At 41.3% G+C, this 23,179-nt stretch overlaps 1 protein-coding gene across 2 annotated transcripts in view; it reads left to right on the top strand.

The window, feature by feature from the left end:
* igf2bp2a (insulin-like growth factor 2 mRNA binding protein 2a) overlaps positions 1-23,179 on the top strand; it is a 47,264-nt gene that overhangs the window by 14,798 nt on the left and 9,287 nt on the right. For both annotated transcript variants that reach the window (XM_068703483.1, XM_068703473.1), the window contains exons 3-7: positions 15,979-16,027; positions 17,102-17,153; positions 19,553-19,616; positions 20,666-20,956; positions 21,389-21,523. In XM_068703483.1, the coding sequence (XP_068559584.1) occupies positions 15,979-16,027; positions 17,102-17,153; positions 19,553-19,616; positions 20,666-20,956; positions 21,389-21,523 (591 nt within the window). The remainder of the gene's footprint in view (positions 1-15,978; positions 16,028-17,101; positions 17,154-19,552; positions 19,617-20,665; positions 20,957-21,388; positions 21,524-23,179) is intronic.

The raw sequence follows: 23,179 nt of genomic DNA, 5'->3' as shown, positions 1-23,179 counted from the left end.
TGTACAGCTATTGCTTCATAGAAACCATCATGTGCTCATTTTCTTCCCACAAGTGCTGCAGGGAAAACTGCTGAGTGGGCTGTCCATCTATGTCACCGCCACAGCCCTTTTGTGACCTTTCTTATTCATAAACCCACTTGGAGCCACCATTTACATCCTTTTCCATATGTATCCAACGGAAGCTGGGAAAATCCCCCCCACCTCCCAACAGAACAAGTCTTCTACAGTATGTTCCACACACAGCTGAGCCTCCAACACAACCTGGAGAACAGTCCGACCATTGTGTTTCCTCTATTTAACACTGTCTCTGACGGAAGAGGAAGACACGCAGAAGACTTCCGAGTCAAAGACGTGCGCATGACCCACCCGCATGCTTTCCTCTGTGTGTGTGTGTGTGTGTGTGTGTGTGTGTGTGTGTGTGTGTGTGTGTGTGTGTGTGTGTGTGTGTGTGTGTGTGTGTGTGTTTGCGAGTGTGTTTGCTCCTGCGTGGGGGAGAAATGAGCACGGCTGATAGAGGGCAGTATTTCTCCCCCCTTGTGAGGCTGCTTTTGGCGTTTGGCCTCTCTTAACAGACTGTGATGGGTCTGCTCATAAACAGGAGGATTTCTTTGAGAGTGACAGTGTGTATATTGTCAAATGAAGTCTTACCTTCTTATCAACTGATTTTGTTCCCTTAATGAGTTTGTATCCTAATATATATCCTCCCACCTGCTGGGAGTTTGTTTAAATAGAACTTATTAATGGGATATCCCAACATTGTCCAGTCCCATTAAACTCCACTCTGTCTTGAAACTGTCGTGGTGAAGCTGTGTTTTAGTTTTAGAGGCAACCATGCCACTGAAATGGTGAGGTGTGATGAGTCCTTTAACATTTCCAAACCTTACTGCTGGATCCGGATGTGTTATAGTTCAGTAATGGAGTACACGGCCAATCATTTTTGAAGCTGTCCATCAGTTTTTTTCTCCTGGGCTGTAGAATGGCCATACCATACAGTTATTGAGAAAGCAAGCACACATTCTATTACTGCTCTGTAGAACTGTAACATTGCAACCTTTGACACATCACTTTTCTAAGCTGTCGTAGAAAGAATAGTTTTTGGCGAGCTTTCTTCTGGATGATGCTGAAGTTGTCTTCCCATTAGGTATGATCTGACCACTAGGTCGGTTGTATATCCATTATACATGAAAAGCTTAGCTTAGCATACAGACATGCTAGCTCTTTCTCCCTGTTTCTGGTCTTCCTGCTCAGATGAGTTAACCGAGTATACCACTCTCATATGTATTTAGCATGCAGATATGAGAGCGGTATTATCTTTTCATCTAACTCACAGCAAGAAAGGGAATTAGTGCAGCATAACTGTTGAGCTATTCCTGTAATGATTTTGATTCTTCTTGTCAAACATGTAAATCTCTTTTTAAATCGTGCTCTTGTCATTTTTAAAAATCTTAGATTAAATCTCCGTCTATTAGTCCACGTTTCTGAACATCCACCACCTGCGAGCCTTATGTTTTTTAGAACCAGGCTGTGGCAGTTTAGTTTCAGCAGAAGTAGTTTTTAGCATTTGTCAAATTGTGGTATGTCATAAAGCCTGTTGTTTTACACAGCTGTGCTTGATTTGCTGAGCCAGAGATGGGTCGGGTAATATGGGCCAGGCAGGTGCTAGAGAGTACAGCTCCCTGCCAAGTGACCCAGTACATGCCAATAGCCAGTCAGTGTGAGAGAAAGACAGAGCATGTATGTGAAAGAGAGCGATAGTGAGAGAACGATGGAAAGGCAGAAAGGGAAGAACAGAGTTGCAGGGTAAAAAAAAAAAAAAAGGCAAGACCTCATGGGAGTCCCTTTGATTGTATCACACCAAACGTCATTTTGCAGCAGAGTGTTCTCGTACAGCCGCTGCAGAGAGCTGCACACACAGGGGCAGAATAAGGAAGAAACTGTTTGTAAATAGTTGCTGTCTTCCTGACCCTCGGCTAATATTTCCTCGGAGCCGCAGAATGTTTTATCGTGTTCAATCTGTGTGCATCTCACTAAACAGTCTATACTCAGGGTTTCCCATGGGTGCAGTAGCTGCTGCGGTAGCTCTAATATAGCCTACATGAGTGCAATGGCAATCCTGAGTTTTTTTTGAAGATGTTCCCATTATAAATGCGCCGTTTTTATGAGTAAAACATCACAAAACTGAAACTGACAAAATGTACGTGAGATTGATTGAGCGTATGTATTTAGTAATGAGTTCTTGATATTTTTTGCTACCATCTGTCTTCAGCTGTTGCCTACACACTGGTTGCACAGCCAGCAATGCAGCACCTCTGTCTCACGCATGCAAACAACATCATGACACTGACTGATGAATTGCCGTCCCTGTCAGGTTAAATGAAGCACACGCTGACACAAATCCAATTAAAATTGAAGAGTGCCCCTATAGCAGAGCACGATCTTGATTAAAAAAAAACAAAAAAAACAACGGCAACAGCACGGATCTTCTGCTCACCAGGATTTTAAATATTTGATGCCGATGCAGCCATGCATGAGTTCTTGTTGGAGGGTTGCAAAAGTTAATGGGGTCTTGTCAGATTGCCCCCCCCCCATGTTTACTGAACACCAACGTGCTCATTATGTGCATGTTCAGGTGATTTCCTTTTTCAGTTGATTCTGAATTCCACAAGATGCAGCTGTAGTTCGCCTCCTCGCTCCAGGGAGAGTCACACTCTCTTTACACTGCAGCATTTGGCGCTCGTCTTCCCTCCATCCTCCTCCTCCTCCTCCTCCTCCTCCTCCTCCTCCTGTTTCCCTGCATGCGCATGTTTTGTGTAAGCGTACCATGTCATGTGAACCACCTAGAGTGCGTGCGTCGTCGCTCACCGCCTCCTTCCAGCTCACAATGTCACAGCTCCCCTGGCGCATCGTGGCAGCGCAGTATGAGGCCGGCTGTGTGCTAGCATGACCGCGTGTAAATAGCGTAGCCTACAACTCTATGTTATGTACTGTAAGCTGAATGTGAGCCACCCTATCAGATAGTGTAACTGAGACAGGCAGTTTATTCTTAGTAGGGTCGTGGTTACCACAAGAGGAATTCTTTGACAACAGTAGACGTTGTGTGTGTGTGTGTGTCCATGCCATAATGTGTGTGTTTGTACAGTGCCTCTGTGTTCCTGCCATTCCCCTGAGTGGGAGGCAACAGTTCATTTCGGAGCTAAGATGGTTTTGTTTTAAGTGGTGTGAGAAGTGACTCCAGGCATGCCGGTTTCCGGACGCTTGACGTTGCGGGAGAATAAATTACAGAGACATAGAATGACAGGCTTCAAAGGCGAGTTTGATGTCTAAGAGACAGTGGTGTGGATGTGGAGACGCTGAAGTTGATGCATTAAATATGTTGCACTTAAAGAATAGTAACAGTTAACAGGACTTGTGTTTGTTCTCCCTGTTTCAAGTTTAGTTGTTGCACCCTTTGATGGATGCCCGGCCACCTCAGGCATTTGAAGAGCATTTACAGTATTGCTGCTTCCTCCCCATCACCGCACATCATCAAAGCTGGCGCATCCCTACGCTCAAGGCACATGATTCACAACCCAGGTCCACACACACACACACACACACACACACACACACACACACACACACACACACACACACATACACACACACACACAGATGGGCTCTGATTTGATCACAACATGTCTGTCCAAATAACAGAAATGTCACCAGATAAAACGCAGCTCTGATTTGCTTTTCATAACACTGCCTATTGCTTTTCAGAGCAGTTGTGCTGTGGCTGTCTTATGGAATGAGTGGCCAGGTTTTCAGGTCAGCCCTCACTCCTAATAGCCCCTTTAACTTAGACACGGTGTTTGTTAAAGAGGGGAACCAGCCTTGTATGTTTTCTGCCAGGAATGATGAAAGCCCGCCTGTAAATGCTTGCAGATTTGTTTTGGTGTTTCTGTGTGAAGGAGAGTCACAAGCTGGAAATAGTTGTTGAATTAGTGGACTGCACCCTTGAATATCCTGTCTAGCAAAACATAGACCGTCTCTAATTTGTATTAACCCTTTGATATTGAGCCTCAGGTGGCACCCGGACATGTGTTGGTTTTGTTTTTGACCTTACTACTGTGCTTGTATAATGTTGCATTCATATTGTTGTATTTTGTCTAAAAATCAAACCTAGATGACAGACAATAAACAAACGTGACCCGTCACGGAGGCTGCAGCTTTAGTGAGTTGAAGAATTGCTCTGGCTCGGCAGACGTTTACTGAGTGCCTTATAGTCACATACAGTATATACAAGAAGCACCAACAACAAACCTTCCCCTCAGGCTTTCTCACAATCACCAATAATTCTCCCTCGCCTTCTCTGTCTCACTTTAAATGCTGCCCACACAACAGGCATTTCCACCAGCTCTTCTCTGCAGTGGAGCTCAGGTTTCCGAACTTAAGATATCGACGTCAACTCAGGATATTTACTCAAGTATTTATTGCATATTGATCAGGCCTTGAAACCCTGTGAGCGTCTCCGATAATTGAATTAGTCTATATTACATTCCCACACAGCGTACAGGCGTCCTCCAAACTTGTCATCAAAACACACAAATACTCAGACACATACACACATAGCTCTTTGTCTGAACCATCCTCAGCATCAACTTCCTATAAAGCCCCCTGCCTCATTTCAGAGAGTAGGTCAGGATTTAGAGCCATTTTAGCTGCAGGATTAAAGTCAGACAGGGATAATGCCACTTCAGCCACTTGTGAGTCACGTGACATAAGATGATTCAAGGTTTTGGGAGGAGCACTACGTATGTAATTAATGTGTCGGAGGCCCTTATCCGTTTGACTCCACCCGTAGAGCTGGTCACCCTTAAACAATAAAAACTGCTCTTTTGAGGAAAACAGTGACGTGTTGTTTTTCCTCGCTCACTTTGCACCCTTCCAGCCTCTGCAGTCAGTAAATATAATCCAGTCTTTCTAATGCTTAGAGCTGCCATTGATGTAATTTTAACCTTAAACCAGTTTGTGTCGTCCTCCCAACCCACACAAGTGCGCTCTATATAGATAATCCCACTGCCTTGTTAATCTCTTGATGATTTATTGGGTTAACTGCACTTTATTTACTTTACTACACTTCAGTCACTTGTGAAAAATCACTGCTAGAATGCAATTCATTTAATCTCTTTATCTGGTCTTATCTATTGCAGATTCTGTTTTCCTTTACTTGCGATTGTAAACTGATAAATACATAGATAACTGTTAATTTATGGTAGATTTCTTTAAGTTTTTCACATTAATTATTAATAACCACCAGGTCTCTACATTTATTAGGAGTGCTGAAGAATTCTAATAAATATTTCAGGGCTGCAACTCACAGCAATTTTCATTACCAATTTGTTTGTTGGTTATTTTCCTGTATAAATCATTCATTATTTGGTGAAAATGTACTGAAAAAAGTCAATCTAAATTTTTCTGAGCCCGTTTGAGATTTATAATACATAATTACAAACATAAACAGGCTAAAACAACTGTAACACACTCCATAAGAGTATTGACAATATGATCCAATAAAATAAATACAAACTAACAGTGGTATTTTGTAGATCCTTTAAAATGAACGAACACACAGGTATAATTAAACTCATGCTCCACCACATGGCTGTGTCAGCCGGTGTCACCCGGCCTGGCACTGGTCCTCGACCCTGTGTTTGAGAAACACAGTGTGTGTTTCGCTGTTTCCAAAAGCTCTGTTCTGCCACTGTTTGGAGAGTGAGGACTCCTCGGTGACAGCAGCTGTGACTGGCAGGGGTGTTTTGAAAAATGCTGCTTATTGACCAGGTTTGTCAGTGTTTCTGATTCTCAGAGGATGAATCTTCAGTCACCTCCTGCTAGCTGCTTCACATGGTTTCCCTCACTCTGTGAGAAGCTCCCCGCAGAGGGGGAGGAGAAAGAGCAGTGGTAGTGCGTTCATGTGTGTGTGAACATTTAAAGCTCGCTCTCTCCGGAGGGAGCTGGAGGGAGTAGGTAGACGGGCAGAGAGGAAAGCAGGCAGGGAAACAGTTTGAGGGCTTTCGTAATGTTGAGTGGTGTGCATGAGGTATTGATCCTGGTTAACCCTGCCGGGACCTACACCTATGGCAGACGGGCTCATCCTCCCAGCTACAGTATAATACCTCATGGTCGGCAGATTAAAGGATGAGACCTAAGGAGCAAGCCACACAACTGAACATAAAGCAACAGAAGCAGCCATGAGGAGCAGCTAACAGCGGACCCACACTGCACCGACGCAGTATGAGCTGGTATTCACCTGTCAGTAGCTCTTAGCACTGAGGTGTGAGAGAGACACAGAAAAATACATCAGTGTGTGTGTGTGTATGTGTGTAGCAAAGAGTAGGCCCATCGGTCAGCTATACATTAGTGTGTGTGTGTGTTTGTGTTAGATGTGTGTGATTGCGTGTCAGCTGTGTCCCTGTGGGCTCGCTGCGTGCCTGTCAGTGACAGTGCTGACTGCGTGCTTTGTGACGGGGGACTCAGAGGAGTCCTCAGTTAGCGAAGTAGCAGTGTGGAGGAGCAGGCGAGCGTTTGATGTGCGCAGGACAGGACAGAGCAGCGTGGCACATGACTCTGCAAGTCCTCGTGAATCATCTTTCTGCTTGTTTATTTATTTATTTAGTCTGACGCTTGTGGCTCAGTGGCAAGGGAAGCGGTTTTAGAACCAGTAAATTGAACTAAATGCTGTAATTGCAGCTCATTGAATGATGTTTGCTGCATTGTGCATGGTTAGCAGGAATTACTTCTGAACAGGAATGCACATAATGTTTCCTGTCCATCACATTTATTAGCATATGTTTTAGGTGTTTCTTTTTGAGGGTTGTTGGAAGGTTGGTTGTTGGTATATGTGTATGTGTGTGTGTGTGTGTGTGTGTGTGTGTGTGTGTGTGTGTGTGTGTGTGTGTGTGTGTGTGTGTGTGGTAACCATTTTTAAAGTCCCCTTCCACTCAAATATGTATTTATCTTATTGTTTCTTCACTTGGATATTTGACCTTGATTGTACAGAATGATTTATATGCAGTTTGACATACGAAGGCTGTTTTCACACCGTAAATGTGAGTTACGTACAAGCATGTTGTTGTTTATTTATATACACATAGTTTGGAAACAGATCATGATCCAATATGAAACTTAACACATGCTTGATGTGGAAATCTCGCACTTACACTGAGAATGGACTTTTGTGGACTCTAGTGTGCAGTAATTAAACTTTGAAATGAACAATGTTTGCATATTCATAGTTTCTGGATTTTTCACTGAGCGAGAAGGATTAGATATCATTTTTATAACCTTTAACTAATTGAAGTTTTTGTGAAAAAAACCCATATCAGACACAGAGTGATTTTATGTAATTTTAAATATTTTAACTTGACAAAGATCTGACTAGGATCAACATGTGTATTTAAATAAATATGTGGGATGGAAGCTCCCAATTCAGCAAAAACATGTATTTCGATAAACATGCGACAAGAATCTATTTAGCACCAAATGTAAAGGTCCAGATTTGATTTAAAATATGTGAATGCATGTTCAGAGCCATACTGAGGGGCGTCAGTCGCTGTCTTGGAGCAAACAATTTTCAGTGACATAGAAATGCATTTTGACGCAGTGATGGAACACTTTAAAATACTCATTTCACAGGCTTAGTAGGCGTGACAGGAGAACGTTTGTTTTGTGTCAGCTGGGCCCCCCCCCGTGGCATTTTAGCACTGACTGGAAATATATTTGTTGTGATTACACCTGAGGACTGGACATCATTTCATATCTGCAGCAGCAGCAGTATGGAAATAGAATTTTGACACTTCAAAAGAAAATAAGTATAGAATATTTATTTTCTTCATTTCTTTATGACATTATCTGCATATCTTTGAGCTGACGTGTAGTGAGAATCACGTCTACAAACGATTATTTTGACACAGTTGATAATGAGCAAATACTGTCTGAATCAGAGTAAAACATTTTTTCATGCTGGTGGATCTCAAGCATGATTGTCTTGCTTCACCTGGGTCATTGAAAATCTTTTGAGTCACTTGTAATTATCCCCATCATGTGACACTGAATCATTCCCTGTTACAAAATATTAATCTACTTGAGATTTCCCTGCGTACCAATAGACCTCGTCAATGAACTTTGTACCACACGAGATGGATGAAGCAACGACGTGGAGTCTCTCCTTATTTACATCTTTCTATGAAGCAGCCTAGTGAGCGTCGACAGCGGGAAGCAGACAACAGGAAGGCTGTGGCTTCCATTAGAGTTGCATGTGCCTATACCTGCCTACCTCTCGGCCTGTGCCTCCCTGCCTCGGTGCCACAGAGAAAAACTAATGTGTGAAGAGAAACAGGCAGCCAGGTGAGCCTGCTGAATTCTGATGAGTTCTCACCCGCTGAGTGCTGGAAGGGGAAACAGAAGCAGGCACCTGAGCGCTATACACGCTGAGATGAGATGGTTAGCGGCACCGTGGAGCGGCAGCCTTGTTCATTCTGCAGTATCAGTGTGAAAAATGTGTGGTTAGGGAACAATGAAGAAGAGAAGATACAATGGCTGTTTTCTTAGTTTGGGGGGGGGGGGGATCCTTGATGAATGCTAATGAATGCCTGGAGGAATGAAAGGCTTTAATGAGAATGAATGTAAAGAAACTGTCAACAGGAAAACATTTTACTACTTTATAAATATCAGTACAGTAGATTTTTTGTCTCAAGGGTCTCTCTGCAATTTGAAGGAGCAGTGTGAAGGATTAAGGGGAATTTATTGGCAGAAATGGAATATAATATTCAGAACTAAGAATAATCACCTGAAACTAACACTCTTCGTGTTTTTGATACCTTTGAATGAGCAGTTTCTGTCTACATACAGAGCGGGTCCTTAGAAGTTTCTACAGTAGCCCAGAACGGACAAATCAAACACTGGCTCTAGAGAGGGCTTTTACCGTCTTTATGTCACCTGGAGGCCACCGTAGTTCTCTGACATGCTTGGAAAAGGAGGAGTGAGCGTAGGGGTATTCAGTTGGAGGCAATCTGCAACTTTACCACTAGATGCCACTAAATCTTACACACTGCTCCTTTAAATAAAAAAAATAAATACAAAATTTTAATATATTTTTGAGATGTGAAAAATCATGGAACTATCAGTATACATGTTACAGGTTAACATAAGATAAGGATGGAACACAGCACAACTTGGAAAATTCAAAAGCTCGCTCTGGAAAAACAGCAATTTCAGGATATTGTTTTTTGGAAAGTATGGAAATCCAAGATTTTAAATATTCCCAGCTCTTATAACAACTGATAAAGGCTCTCTATACACAGTTATACATAGATACAGTGAAACATTTATAAAATATAGAGCATATAAAGAGAAATAAGCAATTTTCTGTCTCTAAAGATTCTCATTCACCCTCAAATACAAGCAATATGATGAGATATGTTTCATAATAGTAATTAGGAAGAACATTAATTATGTTAGTTAAAGCTGCCAATTATAATGATACTTAACTCACTGGCAAGCAAAGACTGCAAAATTCTTCTACTATAAAAATCTTCAGGTGAACATGGTTAAGGGTTGTGCCATAGTTGGTGCCTTCATCACCAGCAGACCTTTTACCAAAGTTGAATAAAGCTAAGAGCCTTAGCAGCTGATATTGCTTTGCCAACTACTGTTTCCAAGGTCAAGAATGAACATTCAATCTCTATTTCAGTCCTGAGAGTAAATTATTTAAAACATAGTTAATGAACCATCTGTATGGGGTGGCATGGCTCAGAAAGAAGAGCTGTCATCTAGTAATCAGAAGGTTCCTGCTTCATCAACTACACTTCTCTCACTCAAGATGTGGGAAAATGCGTCTCGACATCTAAACAGACTCTGTAGGGTACAGTATGTATAATATATGTAATGCACCTTTGCATACAGCCATATGGTAACATATGAGATAAGGAATCGCTTCAGGGTTTGTTTGTCCTTCCGGAGGACAAAAAGCAAACAAATCTTTGTGGCTGAAGGACAATAACAATGCATAGAAAACTTCTCTTATACAAATCCTGTTATCTCTGCTCCACAACAATTGGATGGGCCTTAGAGAAGTGCTTATAGGAGCATCACAAAGAAATGGCCTGAGCTCTGTCTTAATCCAACAACGCGAGTGGGACACAGTGGGAGTGCCGCCGGAGTTTGAAAAGAGGAGCAGAGGGACATCTCCCACACAGTAGGGTCTTCTGAATATTGCTGACTTATTGCTTCCTCTCTGAGATTTCAAGGCATTTAAGCGCTTAAGAGCTTAAGGGTCAAAGCTAGAAATTGGGTTAATTCAGATTAGACGAGTCTGTGGTTGGTGTATAAGGACCACCAGCCTATTTGACCAAACCACTCAATCTGACCCATATAAGATAGTGCTGTTTCACTTCTAGACTGGTATGAATGAAACCTTTTATCAGTGCTTGCTGCAGTAAGAAGTAAAGGAATAAGAACAGTGTTGACATATTTGTCAGCTTTGAGCTTTACAGTCTTTACAGTACTGATGATGTGAGAGCTCACATACATGCACATGCAGCTGTAAATGCAGCTGATTGTCAGACAATCACATTATACTGCACTCAGCACGGAAACGTTGGACCACCACACATAAAAGAAGCAGACACATTAGTGTTGCTTGGACAGTGCATACTACAGGATTTGTAATATGATCATGTAATAGGTGCATAATCGCGTGCCTCCAGTGTGATTTATGACCGCAGACATTTTCATTTCCTATTTTATCTTCACATATATGGCTGTCATGAATGCCAGATCATCTTTCAGTTTCAACATCAATTATCTTGCGTGTGATATTGAGTCTTTCATCGGACCGTTTCGGGACGGATGTGGACTTCATTTATCTGTCATCAAGTGGGGCTTTTAGCAAGAGCAAAACGCTTTGGTAATATTGCTCACCATTTTATCACAAGGAATGAATAATCTCGTTAAGCATTAAGCAACAAATATGTGGCTGGTGTGAAACAATGGCGAGGCAGGTTTTAATCGGAGACTTTTGCAGTGTCAGTCGGTGAGAGCGTTGACAGCTAAATGGACACAGGAGAAAGGAAAATTACAGTTAAATGGAGAAAAGGCATTGTCGGTCAGGTGAAGTTTCTATGTAGAAACAATTAGGTGTGAGGTTGCTATCGGAGGTGACTGTTGTGTGCAGAAGTGTTTGTGAGGCAGTGTGCTCCGGACAGGACCCGCAGAGTGAAAGGCTGTTTAGGATGCCTTTTTAATTCATCCAGAGATAGAGCTTCCCCGCTGGGAACAGGACAGCGTGCCTTATGAGCCGATGTCTGACAGCATGGGCATCCGCACAGAGCAGGGAGGGAAAGGTAAACAAGGCTTTTAAAGGCCTCATTATACCAAATTCTTGAGCGGAGAAGGAAATGTTTAATCATTCACTCCTGGTAGTTTCTGTTAAAAAAAGAAAAAATATTTTGCCCTCAATCAAAGGTATCAGAAAAAGTGTCCTGACTTTTTTGTGTTACAATTCCTGATGATGTAAGTGACTTAGATTTTTAGGGGGCTTTAATAGCCATTTTGTACTGTTCATACTGACTGAGACTTTTTCCCTTTCACTATCACAGAAGAAAAAATGTGATAAATAATAAATCAAGCGAGAAGTAGGGTTATTTTCTCATAGACTTCTATACAATCTGACTTCTTTTTACAACCAGAGGAGTCGATCTCAACTGGCCATTAGAAAGAATGCAAGGTTAAGGCAGTTTTTAAATGCAGTACTTTTAGTTGGTTATTTTTATAATATTGCGACTTCAATTCAAGTATAAGATCTCAATACATCTTCTGCGGCTGGACATAAGTGAAGGTCACATTATAACAACTTGTCATTTGTGGTGGTTTGTAGTCTACATTTAATAGATCATATCTCCCAAAACCTCACAGTATTTTGCAAATACGTCCTATAGTTTAGATTGTGTTATGTTTTATGTCTGTCATTTGTGGTGGGATTTTTCCCAGACTGTCCTTAGCTGTTGACGTCTCATCCCACCACTTTTCTTTGCCTCCACCAAAGATAGGTTTCAAAGACAGACACATACTCTTTATCCAATCATCTCTGTCCACATGCAGCCATGTGACTCATGTACGATGGACTCCAGTTGTAGATGATGTGGAAATGATTCAAAACTCTTGAAGAGGTCATTGTTCCTTACTACGGGGCTGCAGCTATAGTGATTCATTTACTTACTGATTAATCAGCTGTTAATTTACTTGCTTAATTGTTTGAATAAAACATCAGAGCACAGTGAAAAAAGAAGGGCGTCACAATATCCTAGAGCCCAAAGCGACGTCGTCAAACATTTTATTTTATCCGACTAACAATTCAAACCCAAAGACATAAATTTGCTTTAAGGTAAGACCAAGAAAAGCAACAATTCTCACATGAACATGAACTACAATAACGATTGACAGCCTTGAATTATGGATACATTTTCTCAACTAATAGATAAAACAACTGATCGTTGTAGCGCTATTCTTTACAGTTCTTTAAACTTAAGTGATCAATCAAGTGAACATTCAAATTCCACATCAAGGTTTGATCACTTGCTGTGAGGCGACAGGGCTTACCACTGCTCCACGGCTGAGCCACTTTGTCTTAATGTGTGTAATGTTCATCAAAAGGCAAAAGTAAAACACTGCAGAAAACAAAAGTTTAGAAAAATAGTTTTTCAATGTATAATTCAGCACTTGTGATCATCAGATGTTCATTTTTAGGAACACTGCAAAATTCTGGCGAGGGATGAATACCCTCTTTCTCACCCCTCTGTCCGCCCGCCCTCTCAGAGGTTAAATTCCTATTATGCATGTGTGTGTATTAGTACGCACGCGTGTTCGCATACACAGTTTCTTACCTCATGCAGGTGGGCGTAGTAAATATTAGCTTTTCAAATGAACATGGCCACCCTCAGATATTCAAAGGCTGAAATTGAGAGGCTTTCTCTTTCCTTTTTTTCTTGGCAGTCTGCTCCAAACCAACAGCAGACAGCTTGGTCACATTCAACAAACATTAAGTAACCGTTGACTTCAATCTTCTACTGCAGCTCATTTTGGACTTTGGGAAAGGAGGAGCAGAGAAAGGGCGCTGGGTTCACCTTTAATACAGATAGTAGCAGAAGCCCGCTGCTTCATATAATGCCATAGGGTTATTCCCAGATTATAAAGCAACACACATAACCTGAGGACAGTTGATGTCTGTAGCTAGACCTAAACACTGCAGACACACAATAGTATATTTTGCAGGGTGGCATGTATCATGGGCCTCTCCCTACCCTGGAGACAGACAGCGATAGAAAGCAGTGATCCTATGGTTAGCTAGCGGCCACAGGCATGCAGAAAATGAGACCTTGAAGAACTGTCGGGAGACACTGTCACTTTTTCCGAGGAATGTCCATTCAGGGAGCTAGCCCTGCATATTTCAGGATGAGGGACAAGCAAGTGGCCTTTAAACATTTTCAAGCTACAGAGAAGGCACAAAGGTCTTGCTGATAGATAGATAGATGAGACAATACTGATAAAAAAACAACTCCCACAGTTTTTCCTCTAGGAGTTGGCCTCCCCTGACAGCGAACCCTCTCACATTCTTTAAGAGCACAGAGGAGGTCATCACCGTGCTGCAGTTCAACGTCTATATTCTAACATTACATCAATTGGAAAATCAATTACCAAAAACACAATAGACAGTCGGGCCCTACGGTTCCACCGGGCTATTTAAGCAGAGGATGCTGAATGAAAGGATCTTTTAGTTTCTTTATTGGCCGGCTCGGGGATGCCAGAGTTTGGGGCTGTTTTGAGGTTTGGAATTGGCCAAACGCTTTTCAGCTATTGGCTGCTTTTGGACAGCAGGAGGTTGTTTACTACGTTAAAAAAAGGTGATGTGTTTTTGTGGTACAGTCTGATTTTTATTGGTTTACCCTTGTTTGGATGCCGGTTGCCAAGAGAGATCTTTCATCGAGCCACTCGCTTTAAACCACCATCAGTGACAGAAAGCTTGCTGGACACCGTAAACGCAGGGAACACTTTTTGTTATTTTATTTATGGAAACATTTACCTTTTAGTTTTTGATGTAGATGTACAGAGTCATTATTATTATTATGAATAGAGCCATTTATATGTGAAATTGAACATTTTCCATTATTTGTGTCTGACTTTTTTGTCATTGCTTACCTTCTAATCAATGAGAGCAGTCTATTCTCTTACTCAATGTTTTAACAATAGTTTAGATGGATGGTTAGTTTAGGAGAGGAGAGAAGCGGAGAGGGCTCTCCTAAATCCGTGTGGCTCTGTGTTTCTCTTTGTTTCTTTTTTTTTTCCTTGTGTAGCATAATCAGAAAGAGTCATTCCAGCTGCCGGCGCGGTCCCCTCGTCCTCTCTTCACTGCTGACAGGAAATTCTGACCTGCAGTCATTTTGAGCCCAGACGTATACGGAGAGAGAGATGCAAAACCTAGATGGAGAAATGTGTCTTAGTGTGTGAGCACATGCATTCAATGCAGAGCGAAGATGCAGGAACTAAGTGTTTTATGCTTGCATCCGTGGGTCTTTGTCTCCGGTAGAGAATCCTGCTGAACTTAGATCCACCTCTTTTTTTTATTACCTTTCCTCCTCCACTTTATTTCTGCATCCTAATTGTCCTTAAATTCTGTTTTTGGGGGATACGGTTGCTCAGCAATGTGGCTTTTTCTCCACCAGCCTCTCTTCTTGTTAAATCAACAGCTCTCATTGCGGAGCTGGACTCTCTCACGTTAATGTAGTTGTTAACAGGCTGTGGTCAGCAGGCGGTTTGTGTGGCTGTGCTGTTTGAGCTGACACGCTCACTATCGCTAGAGAGAGTGGAAACCTGTGTGGAAGCTCCGTATCTAAAAAATGATCGGCCAGAGAGGGACGCTGTTGCATTTGTACGTCCATATTTCTGCCTTCTGACTGACGTGTTTTGATAAAGAACTAATAGATGTTAAACCAACCTCGTTCAAATTATTTTCAACTCGACAACCCAGGGTTTGATCATCTTTGTTGTTAATCACATCTCAAATTCACAAAGTTGACAGGCAACAGAAAAGTAATGACACATGGAGGTGAATGTGAATACATTTTTACTTTTAAGAAAATAAATGAAAATCTTGTTTATTTGTTGATAAATGTATTTGTTGTTACTTTCTTTTGTTTCCTTATCGAAACACACAATAATCAACTTCATCTTCAGTTGATTATTTATCATGTAAAGTTCCAATACTAGTTTTCTCAGACAATCCCCCTTCATTTTTAAGCTATCTGTGAATTGTATGACTTCTACCAGATTTTTTTTTTTTTCATTTTTGACTATAACTATAATTATACAGTGCTTTAATCAGATTATAATTCACTATGCATATGTTTGTTGTTTTATAATTGTTGAATTATGAATTGGGCCAACAAATGATAGAAATGTATGGTTGTTTTAATAATCTCTAATATATTATGCTTCATCCATCTTGTTGTATTAATTACAGCCATTTTCATTAAAATGTGCTTATTCACGTATTTTGTGTCACTTCAACATCTCGTAGTGAGAGTATTAAGAGTAGCACTTGTAGGAGGGTGTTACTGAGAGTCACAAGCTGTAGTCTAATAAACATCTTCAGCTACACACCTACATATTAGCAGCTCTACAACATTATTTTGTTTCATGATACTGTCTAATGAGCTGTGGGTGTTTTACAAAGTAAAGATGACACTGACTGTTAGTGCACAGCTTTGACTCTGCATTTCTGCCCTCGTCACTAAAAACGTCCCTGCTTCTCAGCTGTTGAATGTCCATATTGTTTATGAGTTTGGCTTTTCTGTACCCAACACAACAGATGACTGTATCTCCTGTGTGTGAGTGTGTGGTTCAGGTCTGTTAAATACACTCCGTCTGTGTCTCTCATCTCTGCAGGAGTCGGAAGATCCAGATCCGGAACATTCCCCCTCATCTACAGTGGGAGGTCAGTTGTTTGTCTGTGTGTGTGTGTGTGTGTGTGTGAGTGTGTGTGTGTGATGCCCAGTGAAGCACCAGGTAGCACATAAACCGGTCTTCCGACCAAGAGTCACCAGCTTTTTTACTTTGTTCTCTGTAGACTTGAGCATTTGGGTGCATGTGTACACTTATATCTTCGTCAGTGGTAGTTACTTTGTGAATGACACTGTTTCTGTGCATCAATATCTGCGACCTCGCTGGGTCCACGTTGTTTTATTTTCTGTGTGAGTGTCTCTGTCATGCCTGTCGATTCTCCCATTTCTCAGGGTTGCAACTATATATATCCAGGTTATCTACTCTCTGAGAAAACTCACAAAACTTCTCAGATCACAAAGGAATTTAAAAATATCAACATTAACGGACTCTCCCTCTTTGTTTGACAGATATTAAATGTAGTCATATATATGTATGTGCAGTATTAATAAAATGTGGAGTAAACCCTTCCCTAATTTCAGATACTCTATCCAGGCAGACCTCTATAAATGCATATTTATTTATAAATCTCAAATATAATATAAATTCATAATTTATATAGTTTTGTGTATTGTCCATGTATTAAAACATCATCATTCTGTGAGTTATATCAATTATTTAATGTTGTCCTCTGAATTTAACATTTGGATTATAGTTGGTACCTTTAAAAAGCATTTACCATGTCCTTAATAAGTTCTTAGTAACTTTTAAACTTACTAAATCAGGTTTTATAAACTCATATATATGCCTCAAATAGTAAAATCCAAGTTTGTGTAAATTGGTTGCTAGGAAACAGCTGCAGAGACATCCAATCACAAGCAATCAGCTGTGTAAACATACTATTATTATACATTATAAATGTCAAAGGGAATTTAAATGAGTTTCTTAAGTTCTGTTTGCTTCCACTCGCTACATTGTTACTTGATCATTGGCCCACATAAACACCAGGAGTACTAGACGTGTGTGTGTTTGTGTGTGTGTGTGTGTGTGTGTGTGTGTGTGTGTGTGTGTATTCTTGTGTGTTTTCAGTGTTGTCGTTCTCTAACCCACGGTCTCATTTCTCCCTCAGGTTTTGGACGGCCTTCTCGCTCAGTATGGTACTGTAGAAAATGTGGAACAAGGTACAGAACCCTTCTCCTCCCTGTTTTCGTCACATCACATCATCATCTGGCTCCAGCTTTACAATGCACATGTGTCTATTTAGCAACACACACACACACACACACACACACACACACACACACACACACACACACACACACACACACACACACACAGACCTCCCAGTGAGTCAAGTCTCTTGTGTGACTTGACTTCCTCGTTACCGCCGTCCCACACACCCATTATCTAAACATAACCCATCTTTGCATATTAATCAGCCTTTACCATCTTTTCTGTCTGTCTGCATGTGTGTCATATCAATTTGATCCAGGGAGAGCAGCGTTTGAATTACATGCAGCCTCTATAATAAGCACTGTGTATTGCCACAGGTCCCCTTGGTCTCAGTGTATGGATTGAAGTGGGCAGACATGGCAGACATCCAGCAGTAATGTGTCTATATATGTGTGTGTGTTTATGCCTGTACGTGTTTGCTTGAGCGAGTTTTGTGGAGGGGCATCGGTGTAATAGGGGAGGACACTGTAGGCGCCTGTGGTGAGGCTTTAGCCTGATGGAGTTTGTGTGTGTGTGTGTGTGTGTGTGTGTGTGTGTGTGTGTGTGTGTGTGTGTGTGTGTGTGTGTGTGTGTGTGTGTGTCTGTGTTTGTGTGTCCCTGTGTGTGCTCATCTACTACTCGTGCACGTGTGTGTAGACAGCTAAAAGTTCATAGGGCTGACTAACCTGCATGCATACACACACACAGTGTCTCAGTATGTGTCAAAGCAGCCAACACCAACTACCGCCCACTGTAGTCATGACAGGTGCTAAAAGAAAAACCAGCAGAGAAATTACTCCACTCAGAGTTTCCCAGACGCCGCCGTAAAACGGCCCACTTCATCTGTACTGTAGCAGACACCAGCGCGGCATTTTCTCTTTCTTTTTCAGCCCGGCTCCACAAGCGTCAGCCCAGTGTATGATCAACCCTTTTCAAGAGAGCCAGCTCGCTCATGTTTCTGTCCCGTGGTAGTCACCTTCTGTGTCTCTGTCCAACTTCCTGTCTGTCTGTCACTTTTCCTCTGCCCACGTCCGTGCACTCTGGTTACGAGGGGAGGTTTTGGAAGAGTCCCATGGTTTTGTGTGGCATGGTGTAGGCTACCCGTGGCGGGGCAGGACGGGTGAGGCGGGGCAGAGCTGGCTGTGAACACAGGCTCTGCCCACTCACCCTCTCTAAGCCAGCCGGGCAGTCTCACTGATTTTAACCCTTCCAAACCTGCTGTCTGCAGCGCACTCAAAGGTTTGGAAGTTTTCCTTTTCACTGACAGAGAGACTAGATCTGATGCCTATCTTTATTTCCGCCACTTTTAAAAAATAAAAAAAGTCCACATTAAAACATTCGTTTCACTATTTCTATGACTCGCATGTCCATATTTTCTGAGAAATCTAAAGCATCTCCATTGGATGTTCTTTTAAGCAGGCTTTAATCATCCCTGGCCATCAAACAGCAGTGGCTTTTTTGTTGACTCATCATTTTGACATTTTACAGTTACACAAACAGAGATCCTTCGTTGACATAGCAGAGATACCGTTGTCTTGGTAGACCAAAAGGCATTTCATGAATAAGACATACTGTGTTACACCTACATACTAATTTAAATTACATAGAAAAATATCCCTAAAAAGCATTTAATATGATGGCTGTTGATGTGCTTATTTTGCCACACTACTCAACTTTTAGTTATTGGTAGTCCACAGTCTAATTATATCCCATTTACAATATCACAAGCTAACAAAAAGCTGGAAATTCTCCTAACTGAGAAGCTGAAACTGGGAAATGTTTGTCATTTTGGCTTGAAAATGTATTTAAATTCTTAATTGATCATCAAAATAGTTGCAAATAAATTTTCTGTCAATCAACTAATTAATGATTTGACTCATCGTGAGCTTGTTTTAGCATGTGCTGTACTGTGGACACCTGAGTCAAAGTCAGCCCACAGTTCAATCATTTAAAGCATGCATGGTCACAGTGGGAATCAAACCCATAAGTGTGGCAGAGTTAGCTCTGAGCAGCAGTGCAGAACCAATAGTCTTCTTAAGGTGTGACCCAGTTGTTGCACTCGTTTTCTTTAGGCTGTCGTGTCGAACCTAAATCCATTATTGTGCAAGTGGCAGAGAGGCTATTGTGTTTAGCAGCTCCTGTCGGTAGAGGCAGCTGCCTGGTCTGGAGGGAAGCCAGTGTGGTGATGGCTGTAATGGATTCACACAGAGAAGAGGCTCTTTGGGTCACCTCGAGAACCTGGACACGTGTCTGACTCACCTACAGCAACAACAAAAACCTACTGTTGGCATGTGTAAATGTGGCCCAAACATTTGATAACTTTATATTCTGCTTTTTTCTCTCTCTCTCTCTCTGTCTTGTCTCACAGTGAACACGGATACAGAAACAGCAGTGGTGAATGTTACGTACGCAACCAAGGAGGAAGCTAAAGAGTAAGCAGCACAAATATAGACACTAATTCTAAGTACTAAAAGTAAGGCTTGTGATGTACCTTTTACCTGTGTATGCACAGACAAGCAGCATTGTTTACCTATATGTCTGTGTACTTTTTGTGTACCTGGAGGATAAAAAAGTACATCCACAAGGAGCAGGGCCGAATCATTCCTGAATCAGAATATCCTCCTTGAGAACTTCACATTTTACGTGTGTAATCAAACACGGTGACACCCAAGGAAGTTGCTTCTTAGTTAATCTAAGATGAAGATGAAGGCAGAAAGAAAAAACAGTGGCTTAACGTTTCAGTGTGTAAAGGGAAAATGCAAGTGAGAACAAATAAATTGTGTGTGTGCCTGTATTAAAACACAGTATAGGTGATCACAGAGAGCAGGAAGAGACCTTTTTCATTTGAAATTGAAATTGATAACATTAACACTGTTAATTAGTTAAATAGCTTACTGTTCCCAGTAAGATATTCCAGTGAGCCAGTTTGCACAATACCACAGCCTCTTGTAAGTGAAATGCAGCTATCATTAATGTAATTTAATACAATTTTATCCTACTATGACAAGGCAAAATGTCTATAGTGAAAAGAAAAAGGTCTAACCGACTCAGTACACAAACTGGACCATTCACTCCTTACCAGATGTTCATGTGCAGTTTACTTGTTTGACTAAAACAAGAGCAAAGACAAAGAGTTTGAGCTGTTTTTACTATTTTTAGGATGTTTCAGTGTGGATGAAAAACTTGAGAAAATTCCCTGAAATGCTAGTTATTTTTTTTGTTTTAAGCTAGAGTGTTGTGAGTGTTACTTTCTCTTTAAAACATTCCACCATTGCATCTTGCAGGTGCTTAGCGTTAATTTCTTATGATGTCCACAACAAAGGAAATAGGTAGCATCATGTACACACGTTGTCAAAAGCAAGTTAATCTTAAGAAGTTAGATTTCGTCGTATTAGATTTTTAAATATAGTAAATAACTTCTGCAAACTCTATATTGACAATTAGACCCATCATTTTATTGCTATTACGTTCCTCCCCCCAGAGCTATTGAGAAGTTAACGGAACACCAGCACGAAGACTACTCTTTCAAGGTGTCATATATTGTGGACATGGATGCTGCTCCGCCCGACCAGGCTCCCCGCACACGGCGTGGGGGTCGGTCATCCCGGGACCAGGGCGCCTCTCAGCCCGGGCCCTCAGGAGACTTTGGCGCTCCACGCAACAGACAACACGACTTCCCCTTGCGCATGCTCGTGCCTACTCAGTTTGTGGGAGCCATCATTGGCAAGGAGGGCCTCACCATCAAGAATGTCACCAAACAGACACAGTCCAAGTAAGCTTACTGGCTTTGACCATGCGTGGTTGCTGCTATTTTCTGGCTTTCCTGTTTTTTTAATGATTTTATCAACTTCTCAAACAGCTCTGCTCTTATTTTGCTGAGGATTGAATTAATTGGGCATTTTGGCACTGTTTATCGAAGCTTGCATTTGAAAACCAATAGTCTGAGATTTGACGCAAGATAGCACACAATAAAATAAGTTCTCCGATTTTGGAAATGAGAAACACAAATTATTCCCGGCATGTTTACTGTCACCATATATTTTTCTTTTGTGATTAAAACACCATCCGATTCTTAAATAGTTTCTCTTCTTTTTAATACCATAAATCGTTGTCTTTTTGATCTTGTTTTCATTACATTCATCACCAACATAATTATTAAGTAAGCAAGTAGATTTTACTCTGACTGTCTGTCTCTCTCTCTCAGAGTGGACATTCATCGGAAGGAAAATGCAGGTGCGGCAGAAAAGCCCATCACCATCCACTCCACTCCTGATGGCTGCTCCTCCGCCTGTCGCATGATCCTGGACATCATGCAGAAGGAAGCCAGCGAGACCAAGACGTGAGTCTTCACTTTGACATACGCAAACATAAACGCACTCAGATGTTGCTTATGCAGAGCATGCATACGCTCCCATAGAGAGATTAGCCATAATGTCTGCAGGGCTGTAATCTTATCCTTTAACCTGCCAGCACACCTTTTAATCTCACTGTGCATTCTCTCACTTGGACCACTAACATAGTAAGCACAGTAAGCACAGTGCACACGACACACTCACATAGGCAAACACGTGATCGCAGCTTAGCATTTAAGAAACGAGGCCAACTTGTCTAATTGGGCGTGACACTTTTAACAAGACACTGCACCTTTTAAACTCTTTGAGCTTCTGCTGGATCTTAGCATCAACACCCAGCTTGTGTGTATGTCCATATTTGTTTTGAAGTGCGTTCAGAAAAAGACATTTGCATTCATTTAAATACCAAAACGTTTCCACAGACTTGCATTCGAGGAAACCTTACGCTTAAATTTGCTTCGTCAAAGGCTATTTATTTTGTAGGTTGTTTCTCTCTCATGCCCAGTGATTTGTGTCAGCGTGGGCTCCTATTGAATCAGACAATATTTGAGCATTAAGCATAGACACATATTTCACACTTTGTTTCCTGCCAATCTCCTGACATCTAGAGGAAGCTAGGTCTTAAATCTTTGTGATCACACCTGTGGTCCTCTTCTTCTTTTGTTTGCTAGGAAGACATCCAAGCCAGGATTCATACTGTTATAGCAACAGTTCGACATTTTGGGAAATATAAGGGGGAAACCTGGGGAAACAGCTAGTCTGCCTATATCTCATTTGTTTCACCTGCACAAAACTGAAATACAATTCACTGTTTTAATTAGTGAGCTTTACAGGTGCCGTTAGATGGATTTATTTTACTTTTGGACAGAGCTTGTATGCTATGCTAAACTAACCGACTGCTGGCTGTAGCTCCCTATTTACTGCACAGAGTGGTATCGATCTGCTCATTTAATTCATAGCAAGATGTCACACATTTAGAAATGAACGTGTCACCTCGGCTGCCTCACACCCTATAATTTCGCCGAGCGTATGGAGGCCCAACACCCAGGGAAACCCAAACCCCTAAACTTGGTCTCTAAATGCACAACACTGTCATCTCTCCTTACTTGCCAACCAGTTCACCCTAAACTAACAGCAAAGATCAACACTTACAGATTATTGCATGCCCCAACCTACCACCCCCTCCTCCTAAACATATGCACACAAAACACACAAACACAGACATACATAAACTTGGTTGTTTTTGTAACAAGTAATGCTTTATTTTATGACTTTTTACGAGTTATTTTCTATGAATCTCCTGAAAGTATCCTGGAGAAAACCATGTCATTTTTTTATTAGCATGGGCAAAATAGAGACAAAGTTCTGAGTCCTGAGGTAGTTTAGTTAGTTGTATTGCGTTTAAAAGCATTTTCAGAGAAATTTCTTGGGAGAGAAGCTGAATTTATCCCAATAAAATTATTATTTCACTTCAGTGTCTACAAAAAAAATCACAAATAATTGGAAATTAAATATTTACTGTATAATACTGGAGACAAAATTAAAGACTTAAACATCAAAATAAAACAACCATTACAATTTTAGCCCATCAGTGCACCAAGTAAGTGTTTTGTCGAGCCATTTTATAGAAAATAAACTTTGGT

The sequence above is a fragment of the Cebidichthys violaceus genome, unplaced genomic scaffold, assembly GCF_023349555.1.
Source record: "Cebidichthys violaceus isolate CVI_PGR_0920_01 unplaced genomic scaffold, fCebVio1.0.p SCAF_11, whole genome shotgun sequence".
Classification (NCBI taxonomy): Eukaryota; Metazoa; Chordata; class Actinopteri; order Perciformes; family Stichaeidae; genus Cebidichthys; species Cebidichthys violaceus.
Note: the sequence above shows the minus strand (reverse complement) of the source record. Positions and strands in the feature narration are given on the sequence as shown.